Raw genomic sequence first — 15751 nt, 5'->3', positions numbered from 1 at the left:
TATTTAAAGTTCAGTCTAGCTTTTGGAAGTTTCTCAAGGAAGCTAATGATTCCAGACCCTCTAACTGCTCGCAAGTTACTCTGCAGAGTCTGTCGGTTACTTACGAGAGACCGGGAGCTCTGCCTGGACGCTGGCAGGAACTGTCTCACATTAGTGGGTGTTTCCTTTTCAATGGAATGTCGTCTCTGGGGTGGCTGCCGTCGTTCTGGCTGGGGTGTGGAGGATATGGGCAAGAACTTCGGAGGGTCTAAAGAAACGGAATGAACCACACTGAAATCAACTCTCATAAAAAAAACTTAAGTTTTGAATTTCTAACAGAAAACCCTTTGTCATTTGTGACAAACACTGCATTCAAAGATGAACTGTTTATTTTGTTGGAGAGGTATATTAAGATTGGAGGTCTGTAGGGGGATACTGGAAGGATTGTTATAGAAGAATCTTTGCAAGATAAACTTGCTACATAAATAGAAAGGAAAAGGAAAAAACAGTTTTTAACATTCATTCAAATTCATGCCTAAAACACAATATAAATAGTCTCTCAGATTTGTAATACAAATGCCATCATGGTATTTTCCACAGAATTTTGCAGTTAAAGAGTCTCAGGCTTTATTTAAATTTTCTTTTAATTGGACAAAAGACTTGTATTCAATAAGAAATTTTTAGAGCAAAAAATTCAAGAAGTAGATCTTGGACTTTATTTTAAAAGCATGTAAAAATTATGTATTCTGTGTGTCAAATCATACCAGAATTCTCAAGTGTACCCTCCTTTTACATTCTTTTTGAAAATAAAATATGAAAACTCTTTCTTCTTGATGTGTATCAAGATATTTTATCCTTAGGTTTAAATCAAGCTTTATTTAAATTTCAAAAAATAAATTCTAGCTTCAATGTTAATACTATATATGCCACTGCTCCTCTGCCTAGGAATATTTGGGGACAGGGTTTAAAAGGAGAATGTCTCAGGGTCTGATTCACATTTTGGAAACATAAGGAGGACAACAGAAATCATTTCTGCTGTCAGAGCTTTACTTCTGTTATTGATTTCTAATCAACTGGTAGCCACCCCAGCTCACTTTTGGTTACTCTCTGCATGGAATATCTTTTTCTATCCTTTCACTTTCCATCTGTTTATGTCTTTGCATCTCAAGGAGTCTCTTGTATACAGCATGTAGTTGGATCATGTATTTATCCATTCTGCAAATATCTGTCTTTTGATTAGAGAGTTTAATCCGTTTACATTGAAAGTAATTACTGGTAAGAAGGGACTTATTTTTGTCATTGTGCTATTTGTTTTCTATATGCCTTATAGCATTTCGTCCCTCATTTTCTGCATTCCTGTCCTGTTTTGTGTTTAGTTGATTTTTTTTTTTTTTGCGGTACCCGGGCCCCTCACTGTTGTGGCCTCTCCCGCTGCAGAGCACAGGCTCCGGGCGCGCAGGCTCAGCAGCCATGGCTCACGGGCCCAGCCGCTCCGCGGCATGTGGGATCCTCCCGGACCGGGGCACGAACCCGTGTCCCCTGCATCGGCAGGCGGACTCTCAACCACTGTGCCACCAGGGAAGCCCTAGTTGATTTTTTATAGTGAAATATTGAAATTCCTTTCTCATTTACTTTTTGTTTATATCCTATAGCTATTTTCTTTGTTGTTACCATAGGGATTATATTTAAGATCCTAATTTTATAACACTATAATTTGGATTAATACCTGCTTAACTTCAGTAACACAGAAAACCTCTGCTCTTATACAGCTCTGTCCCCATCCCTTTCAGTTCATGGTGTCACAGAATTACATCTTTATATATTGTCTGCCCCCAAACAGACTAATAATTCTTTTAAATGCTTAAGTCTCTCAAATTATACAGAAAACAAGATTTGGAATTACAAACCAAAGTTACAGTAAAACTAGCTTCTGTACTAATAGTTCTTTTTTTCTTTAAATGTATTAGTTTGTTAAGTCATGCAGAAAACAAAAAGTACAATTACAAACCATTGTTATAATAATATTAGCTTTCATAATTGCCTATTTATCTTTATTGAGATCTTTATTTCTCTATATGGCTTTGAGTTACTGTCTAGTGTCCTATCATTTCACCCTACAGGACTCTGTTGAGCATTTCTTGAAAGGAAGGTCTAATGGTCTTGAGTTCCCTCAGCTTTTGTTTATATGAGAATGTCTTGATTTCTCCCTCACTCTTGAAGGACAGTTTTGCCAGATATAGGATTCTCAGTTAATGACTTTTTTCTTTTAGCACTTAGAATATAGTGGCCCAGGGTCTACTGGCCTCCAAAGTTTCTGATGAGAAGTCTGCTGAAAATCTTACTGAGATCCCTTGTGTGTGATGACACTCTTCTCTCTTGCTGCTTTCCAGATTGTCTTTTGAAATTTTGAATATACAGGTTTCCCCCACTATCTGAAAGAGTATTCCTATGAATCCTTTCATAAACTGAAATGGTATAAAGCAAAGAAGCAAATACCTTAGGACACATCTTGCTAACGAATGCACAAAATAAATCAAGGTAAAGCACAGATGCTCACAGACACAGTTCAAAGTTATGGTGGCCTGATGCAAAGGCTGAACACTTTTTTTTTTTTTTTTAGAAAACTGGGCTGGAGATTTAAATTTATTTATTTTATTTATTTTTATTTTTGGCTGCATTGGGTCTTCGTTGCTGCACGCAGGCTTTCTCTAGTTGCGGTGAGCAGGGGCTACTCTTGGTTATGGTGCGCAGGCTTCTCACTGCAGTGGCTTCTCTTGTTGCGGAGCATGGGCTCTAGGCACATGAGCTTCAGTAGTTGTGGCATGCGGGCTCTAGAGCGCAGGCTCAGCAGTTGTGGCTCATGGGCTTATTTGCTCTGCAGCATGTGGGATCTTCCTGGACCAGGGCTTGAAGCTGTGTCCCCTGCATTGGCAGGTGGATTCTTAACCACTGTGCCACCAGGAAAGCCCTGAACACTAGTTTTGCTTTTCAGCTTTTTTTTTTGGTAAAAGCAAAAATCCTGTGCTGATTTCTTTCAGTTAGTAAAAACAGGTATCAATGTAGGTCTTTTGTAAAAGTGAAGGGACATAAGGTGAACTTTTGAAAAGCAGGGGATACCTGTAATGTGTCTTGGTGTGGGTCTCTTGACTTCACCTCAGTTGAGCTTCTTGGATATTTATATTCATGTCTTTCATCAAACTTAGGAAGTTTTAGTCATTATTTCTGCAAATATTCTGCCCCTTTCTTTCTCTTTTGCTCCTGGGACTCCCACAACGCATATGTTGGTCCACTTGATGGTGTTCCACAGGTCCCTTAGTCTCTGCTTTTTTCAGTCTTTTTTCTTTCTGATCTTCAGTCTTGATAATTTCTACTTGCTAATTCTTTCTTTTGCCTACTCAAATCTGTCTTTGAATGCCTCTAGTGATTTTTTCATATCAGTTATTGTACTTTTCAGCCCCAGAATTTCTTTTTTGTTTCTTTCTAGGTTTTCTCTCTATTGATATTTCCATTTTGTTCACACATTGTTTTTTTCAACTTTCTTCACATTGTCCTTTATTTCTTTGAGCATCTTTAAAATTGTTGTTTTAATGTCTTTGTCTAGTATATCTGTCATCAGGTCTTTTTCTGGGACCTGTTTCTGTTATCTTGTTCTTCTGAATGAGCCATATCTTCCTGTTTCTTTATATGCCTTTTGATTTTTTGTTGAACACTGAACATTTGAATTTATCAATGTGGTAACTCTGGAAGTCAGATTTTCCCCTTCCCCAGGGTTTTGTTATTTTTGTTTATTGTTTTTCTTACTGTTGAAGGCTGATCTCTGAAGATAGCCTGAGGTGTAAACTTAACATTTCCTCAGGTCTTTTATGAGCCATTCCCTGGGCAATCATAGTCACTTTCTAATCCTCCCATATGCATATGCCGTTGTTTTTGAATGTTCTAGGCTTTTCACTCTCAAAAGGGGAAACATGAAAAATGAAGGGGTGGGGGAAAGGCACCAGCCCTTTAAATCCCCTGGAGATGACTTCAGCTAGAGGGGAGGGGGTGAAGCTAGCAACAGGGCAACAATGGCTGCCTGCCTCTTTGCACTTTTGAAATCAGAAGCAGTAATCAGCAATCAGAGGACAGATCCCCAATACCTGGAGGACAGGGTCCTTCTTGTCCACCCTGGCTCCTGCAAGCTGCTCTAAGAACAGCACATAGCTGCCTGTCATGGGGCTGGGGGTGGGGGATGAGTAGCTGCCACTGTGCTATGAGCTGAAATCTACTGAAGTTAACCCTGGAAGTTTTAGGCATTCAACAGACTCCAGAGTTCCAAAAATAATTACATCAGACAGATTCTACCACTGCAATTATTGTCTAGGTGGAAAGACAAATTCTGGTGCCTCCTACTCTGCCATCTTCCCAGAATCCTCCCCTTTAATATATAATTTTTAATCCTTTATATTGATCTTATAAATGAAAAGATTACCAATAGTACTTTTAAAAATCACTTAACTTTAGATTCTGTATTGCCTGAAGAGTTATAAAGGTGTTTTTACTATCTACAAATGTACGTGGGTAAGGATGTGTATATGTGTGTGTGTGTGTGTGTGTGTGTGTGTGTGTGTGCAGGGGGGATGATAACAAGTGTGATTATTCAGAGCTTCTGGTTTAAATTTGGATAAGGAGGTTATTAATCTAAAAAATACATACAGACAGTTGACCTATTCCCTACAACTATTATCTGTAAGCCCAAAGGTGACTGATTTGTTATAAGGTGAGAATCTGAGACCCAACTGCCCGTTTAGCCCTATGTTATGATGTCATTCTAGGAAAATAACAACATTTCTCTTCCTAACTAGTGAAATTCCAGGGTTAGTTCTTTAATTAACTAGTTACCCCAAATGACAACAAGGCACTTTGGGATTCCCTTTTTTAGGTCAAGTATGTTTTTTAAGGCATCTGACACTAGTTCTTTGTACTACAAATACTCACTCTTCCTTGTGGACACAGCCTCCAGAAAGGGAGCTTCAAGGAATGAGGAAGGTGCACTGCTGCTGGCTGACCTGGGCAGAGTTTCTTCCTGAGAAAGGCATAGGCAGACGAGAGAGAGAAAGAGAGAGAGAGAGAGAGAGATCTCATGCTAATTAATAATGTTCACTCATAAATATTTAACATGAGGCACAAAATTTTAATGTCAAAGGTTCAAGGCAAGTTGGAGACAAGCTAGAAGGGATCTAAAATTAGACATGTCTGGGTTGTGCCCTGGCTTTGTCCCTCATTAGAGTGATGTGACACTGAGCAAGTTTCTTATCTTAGTTTCATAATTTCCATAGGTCACTACAAGGACAGATCTGAGAACACATTTAAAATGCTTACTACATTACCTAGCACACAAGAAATGGTGATTAATATTATCATTAGTGGAGTATTAAACACACTTATAAAAGTAATAGACTTGGAACCCCACAAGGGTAGATGTGGTGTATCGTGTTCATCGTTGTTACCTAGTACGAAATCCATCACTTACTAAGTAATGAATAAATATTTGTTGAATGAATGAAAACAAATATTTCATGAAATGTCATATGAATCTAGAAAAATGTCTGCATTGTGCCAAATAAAGTTTAAATTCCTATTACCAGTGAGAAGAGACCTTCTTAATTTGTTTTACACTATACCAAAATAAAGTATAATATTTATTCATGAAAAATTTACTATTTACTATGTGACAGGGGATATACATTAACTAGAAGACAACTTATTTCCATAATATGTATAGAAAACTGATATTTTTAAATATACAAGAAAGTTAGGTTAATATATGACTATGACTATGTGAAACAAATAGTGAAAATTCTCTCTGACCTACTTAGTTAAGGTGACTTTAAGCATTAGCCATTCACTAAAAACTGGCTTTACCTAAAACCTACTGCTGAAAGCATTAGTTTTGAACACACCTCACTACAAAGGATCTGGCCAAGGAACAAGAGAAGAAGAAAGCCTTGTAAACCGCACAGTCCAAACAAAGGCAGTCTGAGCAGCAACCTCCGCATTCTTGATACTCAACACCAAGAACAAGTCAGGCAACGTAAGCAAAGACCCACTCCAGACACGCTGGAGGTCACACAAGTCTCTAGAAAAGCCAGCAAGAACTAGCATAATCCCCTTCTGCTTATGGAAGGTCAAAAAGGAAATAAAAGCTAAGAGTATCTCATAGGAAAAGAAAAACAGAGTCATACCAGGACTTTCCAGTAGTTATGAGGTGGGAGCTAGAAACAAACAGCAGAAACCATCCCCAATGCACATATTTCAGCCAACCTTCCCTAGAATCATTTTTATAGCCTAATTTCACGTAAGTCTGCGACATGTCCATGCCTTGCACCCCACTACTTACTGGTCTGAAATCCCCGCTCTGAGAACAGCCAAGAGCCTGTCCTGGGCAGGCAGGGCCATTGCAGGGACGGGGTGTGGCTCAGGGCCTCTTGGGATTTGCTCCCAGAAACTGTGGTTGGTCCTCTGGCCCTGCACGCCCACCTCAGGCAGCTGCACCCACTTTCAGACTACTTGAAAACTAATCCTACCATTAAAAAAATAAACTCAAACTGGATTAAAGACCTAAATGCAGAGGAAAACATAGGCAGAACAGTCTTTGACATAAATCATAGCAGTATTTTTTTGGATCCGTCTCTTAAAACAGGAAATAAAAGCAAAAATAAACAAATGGGACCTAATTAAACTTAAACTTCCTTTTGCACATCAAAGGAAACCACTGACAAAATGAAAAGACAACCTACTAAAGGGGAGAAAATATTTGCAAATGGTATGACTGATAAGGGGTTAATATCCAACATATATAAACAGTTCATACTATTAAACATAAAAAAAAAATTAAAAAATGGGCAGAAGAACTGAACATTTTTCCAAACAGGAAATGCAGGTGGCCAACAGGCACATGAAAAGTGCTCAACAGTGCTAATCATCAGGGAAATGCAAATCAAAACCACAATGAGCTATCACCTCACACCTGTCATTTTGATGTCAGAATCACTATCATCAAAAAACAAAAAAAAAAACCCACAAATAACAAATACTGGAGAGGATGTGGAGAAAAGGGAACCCTGGTACACTACTGACAAGAATGTAAATTGGTCTAGCCACTGTGAAAAACAGTATGGTGATTTCTCAATAAACTAAAAATAAAACTACCATATAACCCAGAAATTCCACTCCTGGGTATGTATCTGAAAAAAACAAAAACACTAATTCAGAAAGATACATGGACCCCAATGTTCACAGCAGTATTATTTACAGTAGCCAAGATATGGAAGCAACCTAACTGTCCACCAACAGATGAGTGGCTAAAGAAGATGTGGTATATATATATATATATATACACATACACACACATGCACACAAACACACATATACATACAATGGAATATTACTCAGCCATGGAAAAGAATAAAATTATGCCATTTGCAGCAACATGGATGGATTTGGAGGGTACTGTGCTGAGTGAAATAAGTCAGAGAAAGGCAAATACTATATAATCTCAATTATATGTGGGATCTAAAAAATATGACAAACTAGTGAATATAACAAAAAAGAAGCAAACTCACAGATATAGAGAACAAACTAGTGATTACCAGTGGTGAGGGGCAGTGGGGGAGGGGCAATAGAGGGGTAGGGGATTAAGAGGTACAAACTACTATGTATAAAATAAGCTACAAGGGCTTCCCTGGTGGCGCAGTGGTTAAGAATCCGCCTGCCAATGCAGGGGACTCGGGTTCAGGCCCTCGTCCAGGAAGATCCCACATGCCATGGAGCAACGAAGCCCGTGTGCCACAACTACTGAGCCTGCATGCCACAACTACTGAAGCCTGCACACCTAGAGCCTGTGCTCCGCAACGAGAAGCCACCACAATGAGAAGCCTGCGCAACGCAATGAAGAGTAGTAGCCCCTGCTCACCGCAACTAGAGAAAGCCCGCGCAGCAATGAAGACCCAATGCAGCCAAATAAATAAATAAAATTTAAAAATAAAATAAAATAAGCTACAAGTATATATTGTACAACACGGGGAATATAGCCAATATTTTTTAATGAGTATAAATGGAGGATAACCTTTAAAAATTGTCAATTACTGTATTTTACACCTGTAACATATAAAATTATACATCAACTATATATATAAAGTATTTACTTCATAGAAAGAAAGAAAGGAAGAAAGAAAGAAAACTAATCTTCACCAGGATTAGTTCCTGCCCCAGAGGAGTCACGGAGACACCCAGAAAGGAACCGGGGAGCGTGTGGTGTCCCTGTCATGTCCACTCCCGTTGACTAAACACTTTCTGCCTGGCTGAGGTGTTTCAATGGGTCTCTGACATCTCTTAACATTAGTCTTTTCTACAGCCTGGTCTGGTTTCTGAAATTTGCTTATTGTCTGCGTATTGTCTGATCCAAGTTACTAGTCTCTGACACTAAGTTAGGCCTTTTCTAGTTCTTGACACTAAGTTAGGCCTTTTCTAGTTCTTGACACTAAGTTAGGCCTTTTCTAGTTCTATGTCCTGACCAGTGACTCTTAATCAGGTCCTGGATGCAATGAGGTCACTGTCAGAAGTCCCGCAGCTTTGCTCCCGGGGTGGCACTGTCACTGAAGGCTGCCAGAATCGTCTCAGATGCCAGCCTGACACCTAACTCACTTAACAGGAAGGTAAATCTCCTTCTTCCTGAAAAGAATCCCAGTGAAGGCATAGATACAGCTCCTTTGCTTAGTTTTCCTACTGAAAGCTTTGATATAGCTCCAATCAAAGCTTATCTTGACTTTTAAAACGTTACCTGGGACAGGCCAGCAGAGGTTATTAAAGATAAGCAAGAAACACTGAGGTTTAGAGTTTTAGGAAGAGAGAAAAAAATGATGGAAAAAGATCTGGTGTTGGGAGGTCTGGTTTAGCAGGGATTCTGCTACTGAAAAGTTGTCTGACTTTCTAAAGTTGGTCTCTATCTCTACTAGAGGCTCAGTTTTCTCACTGAAAAGTAATGACGTTGAACAAGATTTCTAAGCCCCTTTCCAGTTTAAGTTATTTTAAATTCAAGCATTCTCATATACTACTAGTTGAAATACTACAAAGTTTATGAGATATGAAGATTTTGGAGTTAGACTTGGGTTTCAAATCCGTCTCTATAATTTACTCTTTAACAATCTCAGTTCAAAGACAACACCTTTCTGTGTGATCGTAGCTACTTCTAGGGTCTGATCAATTTATAATACCTAAAGTATAACATAGAGTTGGCTCAATAAAAAGCAGATATTAGAGCTTTCTTTAAGGACCTTGGCAATATGTATCAAAAGCTATAAATATGTACATTCTTTCACCTAGCAAACATTCTTCGAGAAATATCCTGAAAAATAATTCAAAGCAAAAATGTATCATAAGGATGTTAACAATATTATTGTTATTTATAATAACAGAAAACTGGTAACAGCTTAAATGTTCAAAAACAGGGGACTGGTTAAATATAATATGGCAAATTATTATGATAGAATACCACACAGATATTTGGCATCATGTTGAAAAAGGATTAATCAGATGGGAAAATGCTCATAATATTTTGTTAAGTAAAAAGCATGGGTTAGTTCCAGTTCTGGCAAAATGGCAGATTAGATAACCTATTCCTACGGCCTCAAGCAGGGTATAAAGTCTCTGGGTCACTACCAATAGCCCAGTTTCACAACTAGAAACTTTTAAGGACATCAATTCAAGCTTGTAGTTAATGCTGATTACTTAACTATTATAATTTAAATGCACAAAGCTGCTGGGTAAATCTAAGAGAAAAAAAAAATCCCTTTACTGGTTCTGCAACTGGAGGTCTCACTTGACAGAAAGGAAGAAAATGCATTTCCTTGAAGGAACAAAGGACGCACAGCATTAAGAAGACTGAGGGCAAGTCATCTCTCATGGCTCTGAACAGGATTAAGGAGTTTTTCTTTCTACATAAAGCAGCTGAGTTTATGTTGATAAAGTAAATAATCCATTAATATCCATTTCATAAGAATATCTGACTTGTAATAATATATTGACTCTTTACAGGGAAATTCACTACTCAATGGGGAATATTTAGACAGGAACCTGCTCTTTGTGATAATCTGGGCCCAACTTTAAGTTAACCTCAAAGACAGCAAGGGGCAACAGGAACTTTCTGGTGCACAATGCAGTCAAATGAAATATGTCTGCAGAGGTGAGCAGAGCTGCTACCCTGGAATGGTGGCAGTTACCTCTTAGTATGAAGTCTCTGTGGAAGAGAAAATTAAATGAGATCATGTACGAACGAGTTCACCATACAGTCGGTATTCTGGTGGCTGGAAGGGTTTTTTTGGTCTGTTTTTATTTTTGTTTTTGGCCGTGCTGCATGCCTTGTAGGATCTTAGTTCCCCAACCAGGGATTGAACCCAGGCCCTCAGCAGTGAGAGCCTGCAGTCCTAACCACTGGACCACCAGAGAATTCCCCTGGAAGGTATTTCTTAAACCTGAGGGAAAAACCTCCGGTGGAGAGACTGCAAGGCCAGCAGGAGACGTGTGATCGTGCACAGAAGCACTTCCTCCAGGAGTGAGTACGGTGCCCCGTCCACAGAGGGACGAGCTCAGTGTCAGGCGTGCTGGGACTTCCTAGGGGACACTTCCTCTGAGAATGGAAAAGGCATGAAGATGGGGAGGTGGCGGGGTAGGGAGTGGAGAGCAGGGCCTAGGCCCGCCTCCATTTCTAGCTGACCCACCTTGTACTTCTACAGCTTTGATGTGAAGGAAAAGTTTTGGTCCTTAAAAAAAAATTTTGGAAGCCACTCAGTAAATGGGAGGGAAGGAGGAAAAATGGGCAAGTGGTAATAAAATTGAGGGGATGGAAGAAAAGAGTAAGACCAGCCTTTTCTGAGCTTCTTCTTTATTTGGCCCCCACTGTCCTCCCACTACAGGCCTGAGTATTAGTCTTTGTTCCTGTGCAACCTCCACCAGGAATGCTTTAGGCAAGTCAGAGAGGCAGGGTCAGTCCACTCCTCCGCCCCCAGGGGAAGTCCAGGCCAGTAGGGGAGAAACAGGAGACCGGCTGTGACCTGGCCTGGCACGTGCCACAAACAGCAGAAGCCCTCTGCCCACTGCTCTCCTCGCCTGACTCCTCAGCCCAGGTCCTCCCTCTCCCTGAGGCTTCTCCAGCCCCTGGCCCCCTGGTGGCATCACACACAGGTGGCTCAAAAGGTGCCTGGCAGGCCGCGAGCACTCACCAAACACGTGTAATGACTCAGTGTATGCTTCTTATTTCCCATTTGGATTATAAGCAAGGGGACAAAGCCTATCGCACTGCTGTCCCTTTACTGCTTACTGAAGGCATTTGGTAAATATTTAAATGGAAAAAATGGAGAGGCATTGGAAAAAAAAGAAGTTGGCGAAAAGGAAAAATAGGAGAAGAGTTAAAGAAAAAAGTGTGAAAAAACATTATTATAAAATGTGAATGAAGACACTGTGCAATGTGATGTGGGATAGATCTGTCTTAGTATCTGTGGCCATTTTCATAAGTGAGCAAATAGGACCAGAGATAAATCAATCTTGGCTTAGGAATTCCCTGACATCAGGAATCCGTTAAGGTGGGGAAAAGAACACCCATCCATCAACTTAGAGAAGGCAGGACTCCTCAGCCTCTTTTCCGCTTTCATATTTATGGGCAGGACTGCCACATTCTGGAGCTGCAGGAGACCTCAGATGGAGGACACGGTGGAGGCTGACACAAAGGGACCTGTCTTCGTGTCCTGTCCACAAAGCAGAGCCAGAGCCCACGGCATGTTCCTCACTAACTCACACTGTAAGGAAACCCGGCTTGAGTTTCAAGGTGCTTCATTCATGTCTATAGAAACATCAGATAATTGTCAGGCTTTTACAAGAGACATTTTTCTGAGTTGGCTTCAACCAGTCGGTAGATAATCTTAAAGAGGCTAATGTTAAGAAAGCTTTTTAGGATGAACACACCTAATCTACCACAATTAAATTAAAGCTGAGTTTCATCAAAAGAAACCCTACGGAGCCTCAGAGAGGGCACCAAAAAACAAAACAAAACAAAAAACCTCTACTGAAACTGATTATTCACAAAGGCCAAGTTTGAAATATAGCTGTTTAAAATTAAAGGCTTCTGCTCATCTGTGTTTTCTAAATTTTAAAGTTTGAACATATTTAGAAGTTTAAAAATTCTATATTCAGGGCTTCTCTGGTGGCACAGTGGTTCAGAGTCTGCCTGCCGATGCAGGGGACGCAGGTTCGTGCCCCGGTCTGGGAAGATCCCACATGCCACGGAGTGGCTGGGCCCGTGAGCCATGGCCGCTGAGCCTGTGCGTCCGGAGCCTGTGCTCTGCAACAGGAGAGGCCACAGCAGTGAGAGGCTCGCGTACCGCAAAAAAAATCTATATTCAGAAGTTCAAAAAAAAAAAGGAATGTAAGGCATTCTCACATTCAGCATCTTTGCCCTGCCCCTCCTTAGTACTTTAGAGCATCAGCTGTAAGGGAAGAGGACAGAGGGGCGTGCTTGCTCCACTCCTGGCCCAGGACCATTCCCTCTGTTCCAGAAATCAGAGATCCCCACCTTACTCCCAATCATGGGAGCCATGACTGCCCAGGCCTGGACCAGCAGCCAAAGACCAGGCTCAACACGTCTCAGCACTGTATTTCACACTCCCTTTCTAACTAATGGGCAGGCACGCAAACGCAGCCTCGCTCTGATTAAGAGAATTGTGTCTAGCAAATCATCTCAAGATTTGGATTTAGGGCATCAGCACAATATTTTCACAAAGAGGAAAACTAAGACAACTGCAGAGGCCGCCCACTGCCCTCCTCATGGCCTGGGCATTCTAGCTCAGGGCAGTGAAGGACGAAGAAAGGACAGGAAGGGGGTCCTGGACACGGGATGGCGTGCTCGCTGCACCAGACACAGGTGCTCCCAGCAGACTCTGCAAGGGCGGCACTGGTGTCAGCACCGTCCAGCTTGGTCACCTCCAGCCACACGTGAGAACTCAATGAACTGAGTTTTAAATTTATTTAATATAATTTGCATTTCAATTATCACAGTTCTAGTGGCTAACCACTAGATCTTCTTTTCATTTAAACTGTTGTTCTCACAGGTTAGCATGAATTTCTTTAAATATGTGAGTGTCTGCTGGGGATCAGGACCTGGGAATATAAGGTGAATTCCGCACCTTCCCTCCTGGGAGCTTGCACTTGGTGAGAGAGAGAAAAAAATGGATAATTATATTACAAAGGGTCAAGTGCTCTAACACAACAGACGGATCAGAGGGTTATTATGGAATCGGAGAGGAGCTGGGTGTAGGCTGCACGCAGATGCACAGAGCGGAGCAACAGGGAGTGAGCAGGAAAGAACAAGGGACCCAGTGGGGCTGAAGGGTAAACTGAGGCAGAGTGATGTTGCAGGCACCAGATGGCGCAGGCTCTGACGCAGCTTCTTCAGGGACAGGAGCTTAGTCCTGTAAGTGGCAGGAAGCCTTCAAAAGGTTTCAAAGACAAAGACCCTAGTGGTATTTGCAAGATGGAATCAGGGAAGCTAGGAAGAAGGAAGATAAGATATGACTGATGAGACAGCGCATGCACTGAATTGGGCAGTAATAAGAATACTTCTTTACTATTCTTGAAGTTTGAAAAACATTTAGTGGCAAAATTGTTATTACTGATATTGCTGGATAAGGTGTGGAGACCGGTGAGGGCGTTATGAGAGAATAACCCCTCAAGTTCTAACTTGGATGAATGAGGAGAGAATGGAGCCAGCAACCGAGACAGCAGACAGGAGACTAGAAGCCTGCTGTGTGTGGCGTGGTTTGGCAGGGGGCGGGGAAATCATTTCATTTTATATAAGCTGACTTTGAGGGTCAGGTAGTGGAGACATACAATAGTGACACTGCGGACAGAGGCCTGCAGAGATCTGGGAGCACCCACGTCAGGAACAGGAAGGATCCGCAGGGCATGGGCACAGTGTTGGAGGACTTGTCTTTTGGTGTTACTATTACATAAAGAAGAAGCTTCAGTATGGGGGTGTGTGTGTGTGTGTGTGTGTTCGTTCTAGAGAGGGAAGAATCTATGAAGATGTTTTTCTTTTTCCTTCCCCAAAACAAAGGGAAACATATTTAAGAAAATATAGGTTTGAAAATTACTGACTTATTTTAACCCCACTGTAATCTAAGACTACGTATGTATGTCACAAGTTATTCTATAAACTACAGCCACTATATTGGCCTTTATTAAATAACACTAAGTAATCCACTGTTTCATTTCCTGCTAAATGAATGAATTTTAAACCTAACTTTAATTGACTGAAAAATGGGAAGAGATTAAGTAACAGCTGGAGCAACACGAGGACCGGTCGGAGGGCGCTCACTTCCTGACCCCGAATCGGGACATGGGGGGCCGTGGGGACTCACCTCCGAGTCAGAGCTGTCCAGCTCGGCCAGAGTTGGGGCTTTGAGGAGTTTCTTCCGCTGCACAGGCACCTGCTGTACGGCACTTGCCCCATTTTCTTTTGATTGTGACGTTAAACCTCCATTCACCATCGATGATTCCAGGACATTCTTTGGAGATTCAGGGGTAGCTACCTCTGGTAAAACAAAGGTGAAAGCTTACCTTTTCTTGAGCACAGAAAGGTAGTCAGTGAACCAAACACACTGTTCCAAGTACCTGCACTTGGAATCACACCCGAGGTGATACGGCATTTCTACGTCATGCAAATACAACACAGAGGCTAGACACAGTAACACCTATGCATATACAACACTTGCGTTGACATTAACTGTCAGATTCAAATAAAGGAAACCTTTAAATGAAAAATTATATATTCACATTTGTAGATAAAAATTTAGAGCTAGAAGAAATACTACAGATAACTGACTCAAACTTCTCTATTTTCCAGAGGCCCAGAGAGGCTAACTTTCCTTTTAGCCTCTAAAGAGCTAGTGATCTACAGATCAGAGTGATGGCATGCACATATGGCTGTAAGATCTGAAAGTGGTTTGATTTTAAAGTAAAAACAGCTAATAATCTATATGCATATAAACATGAACACAAAGACTCTGAGATACATTTCCTCTGATAAAGCTGATTTTGATTATACAAAGTTCAAATCTGGATGGGAAGGCAGTGAAAGAAATGTGGCAGCACAGAGCACAGAGCATGGAGTACAGAGTATAGACTACAGAACACAGAGCATACAGTATGGAGTACAGTGAACAGAGTACAAAATAAGAGTATGTAGCACAACAGGTAAACTTTAGAGTATACAGTATAGTTAAGATGCAGATGGTCTGGATTCGAAGTCTAGCTCTAGTTGTTTGACCTTGAGCAAGTTACTTAAACTTTCATTCCTCAACTGTAAAATGGGGCTAACAACAGAAATGGGCTTGTTGTGAGGATTAAATAAGTTAACAACTGCATATAAAATACTTTAGTGTGTAATAAAGGCAGTGCACAGTAAATGTTAGCAATTATTAACACTGACTTTTATCTCCATTTGTAAGTGAGTGAACCAAGGCTAAGGATGATTCAGCCAGTCACACAGCCAGCGCGGCACAGCTGACACTGGAATCCTTGTCGGTACTGATTCTAAAAGGCCACCTTTTTTTGTAGTGGAGCCTGTAATCTTCCAATGCAAGTGGAACTAATTTTCTTCAGTATTTCAATAACTAATAATTTTAATAACTAACTACTAAATTAGAGTATTTAAAAGTGAGAAAAAGCAGTCCCTGCATGATTTAAC

The 15751-nt window shown here is 40.8% G+C and overlaps 2 protein-coding genes across 11 annotated transcripts in view; one reads left to right on the top strand and one right to left on the bottom strand.

Annotated features, from left to right (window-relative positions):
* Positions 1-15751, bottom strand: part of SPIRE1 (spire type actin nucleation factor 1) — a 211915-nt gene that overhangs the window by 11834 nt on the left and 184330 nt on the right. For all 3 annotated transcript variants that reach the window (XR_003429070.1, XM_027088518.1, XM_027088519.1), the window contains 3 exons: positions 14424-14596; positions 4954-5041; positions 105-247 (listed from right to left, as the gene is read on the bottom strand). Coding sequence is in view for 2 of the 3 variants with exons in the window: in XM_027088518.1 (XP_026944319.1) it covers positions 105-247; positions 4954-5041; positions 14424-14596 (404 nt within the window). In the remaining variant the exon portion in view is untranslated. The remainder of the gene's footprint in view (positions 1-104; positions 248-4953; positions 5042-14423; positions 14597-15751) is intronic.
* The window catches only part of PRELID3A (PRELI domain containing 3A), a 108709-nt gene that overhangs the window by 88163 nt on the left and 4795 nt on the right, over positions 1-15751 (top strand). For 4 of the 8 annotated variants that reach the window (XM_027088527.1, XM_027088520.1, XM_027088521.1 and 1 more), the window contains one exon: positions 11676-12128. The exons of 2 other annotated variants lie outside the window; for them this stretch is intronic. In XM_027088527.1, the coding sequence (XP_026944328.1) occupies positions 11676-11928 (253 nt within the window). In that variant the 3' untranslated portion in view covers positions 11929-12128. Of the gene's footprint in view, positions 1-11675; positions 12129-15751 lie in introns of those variants that run through there. 2 more of the 8 variants (XM_027088530.1, XM_027088537.1) reach the window with 2 other exon arrangements.

This window comes from Aethalodelphis obliquidens, unplaced genomic scaffold (assembly GCF_003676395.1).
Source record: "Aethalodelphis obliquidens isolate GAN/ISIS:26980383/991018 unplaced genomic scaffold, ASM367639v1 scaffold63, whole genome shotgun sequence".
NCBI classification, from domain to species: Eukaryota; Metazoa; Chordata; class Mammalia; order Artiodactyla; family Delphinidae; genus Aethalodelphis; species Aethalodelphis obliquidens.
Note: the sequence above shows the minus strand (reverse complement) of the source record. Positions and strands in the feature narration are given on the sequence as shown.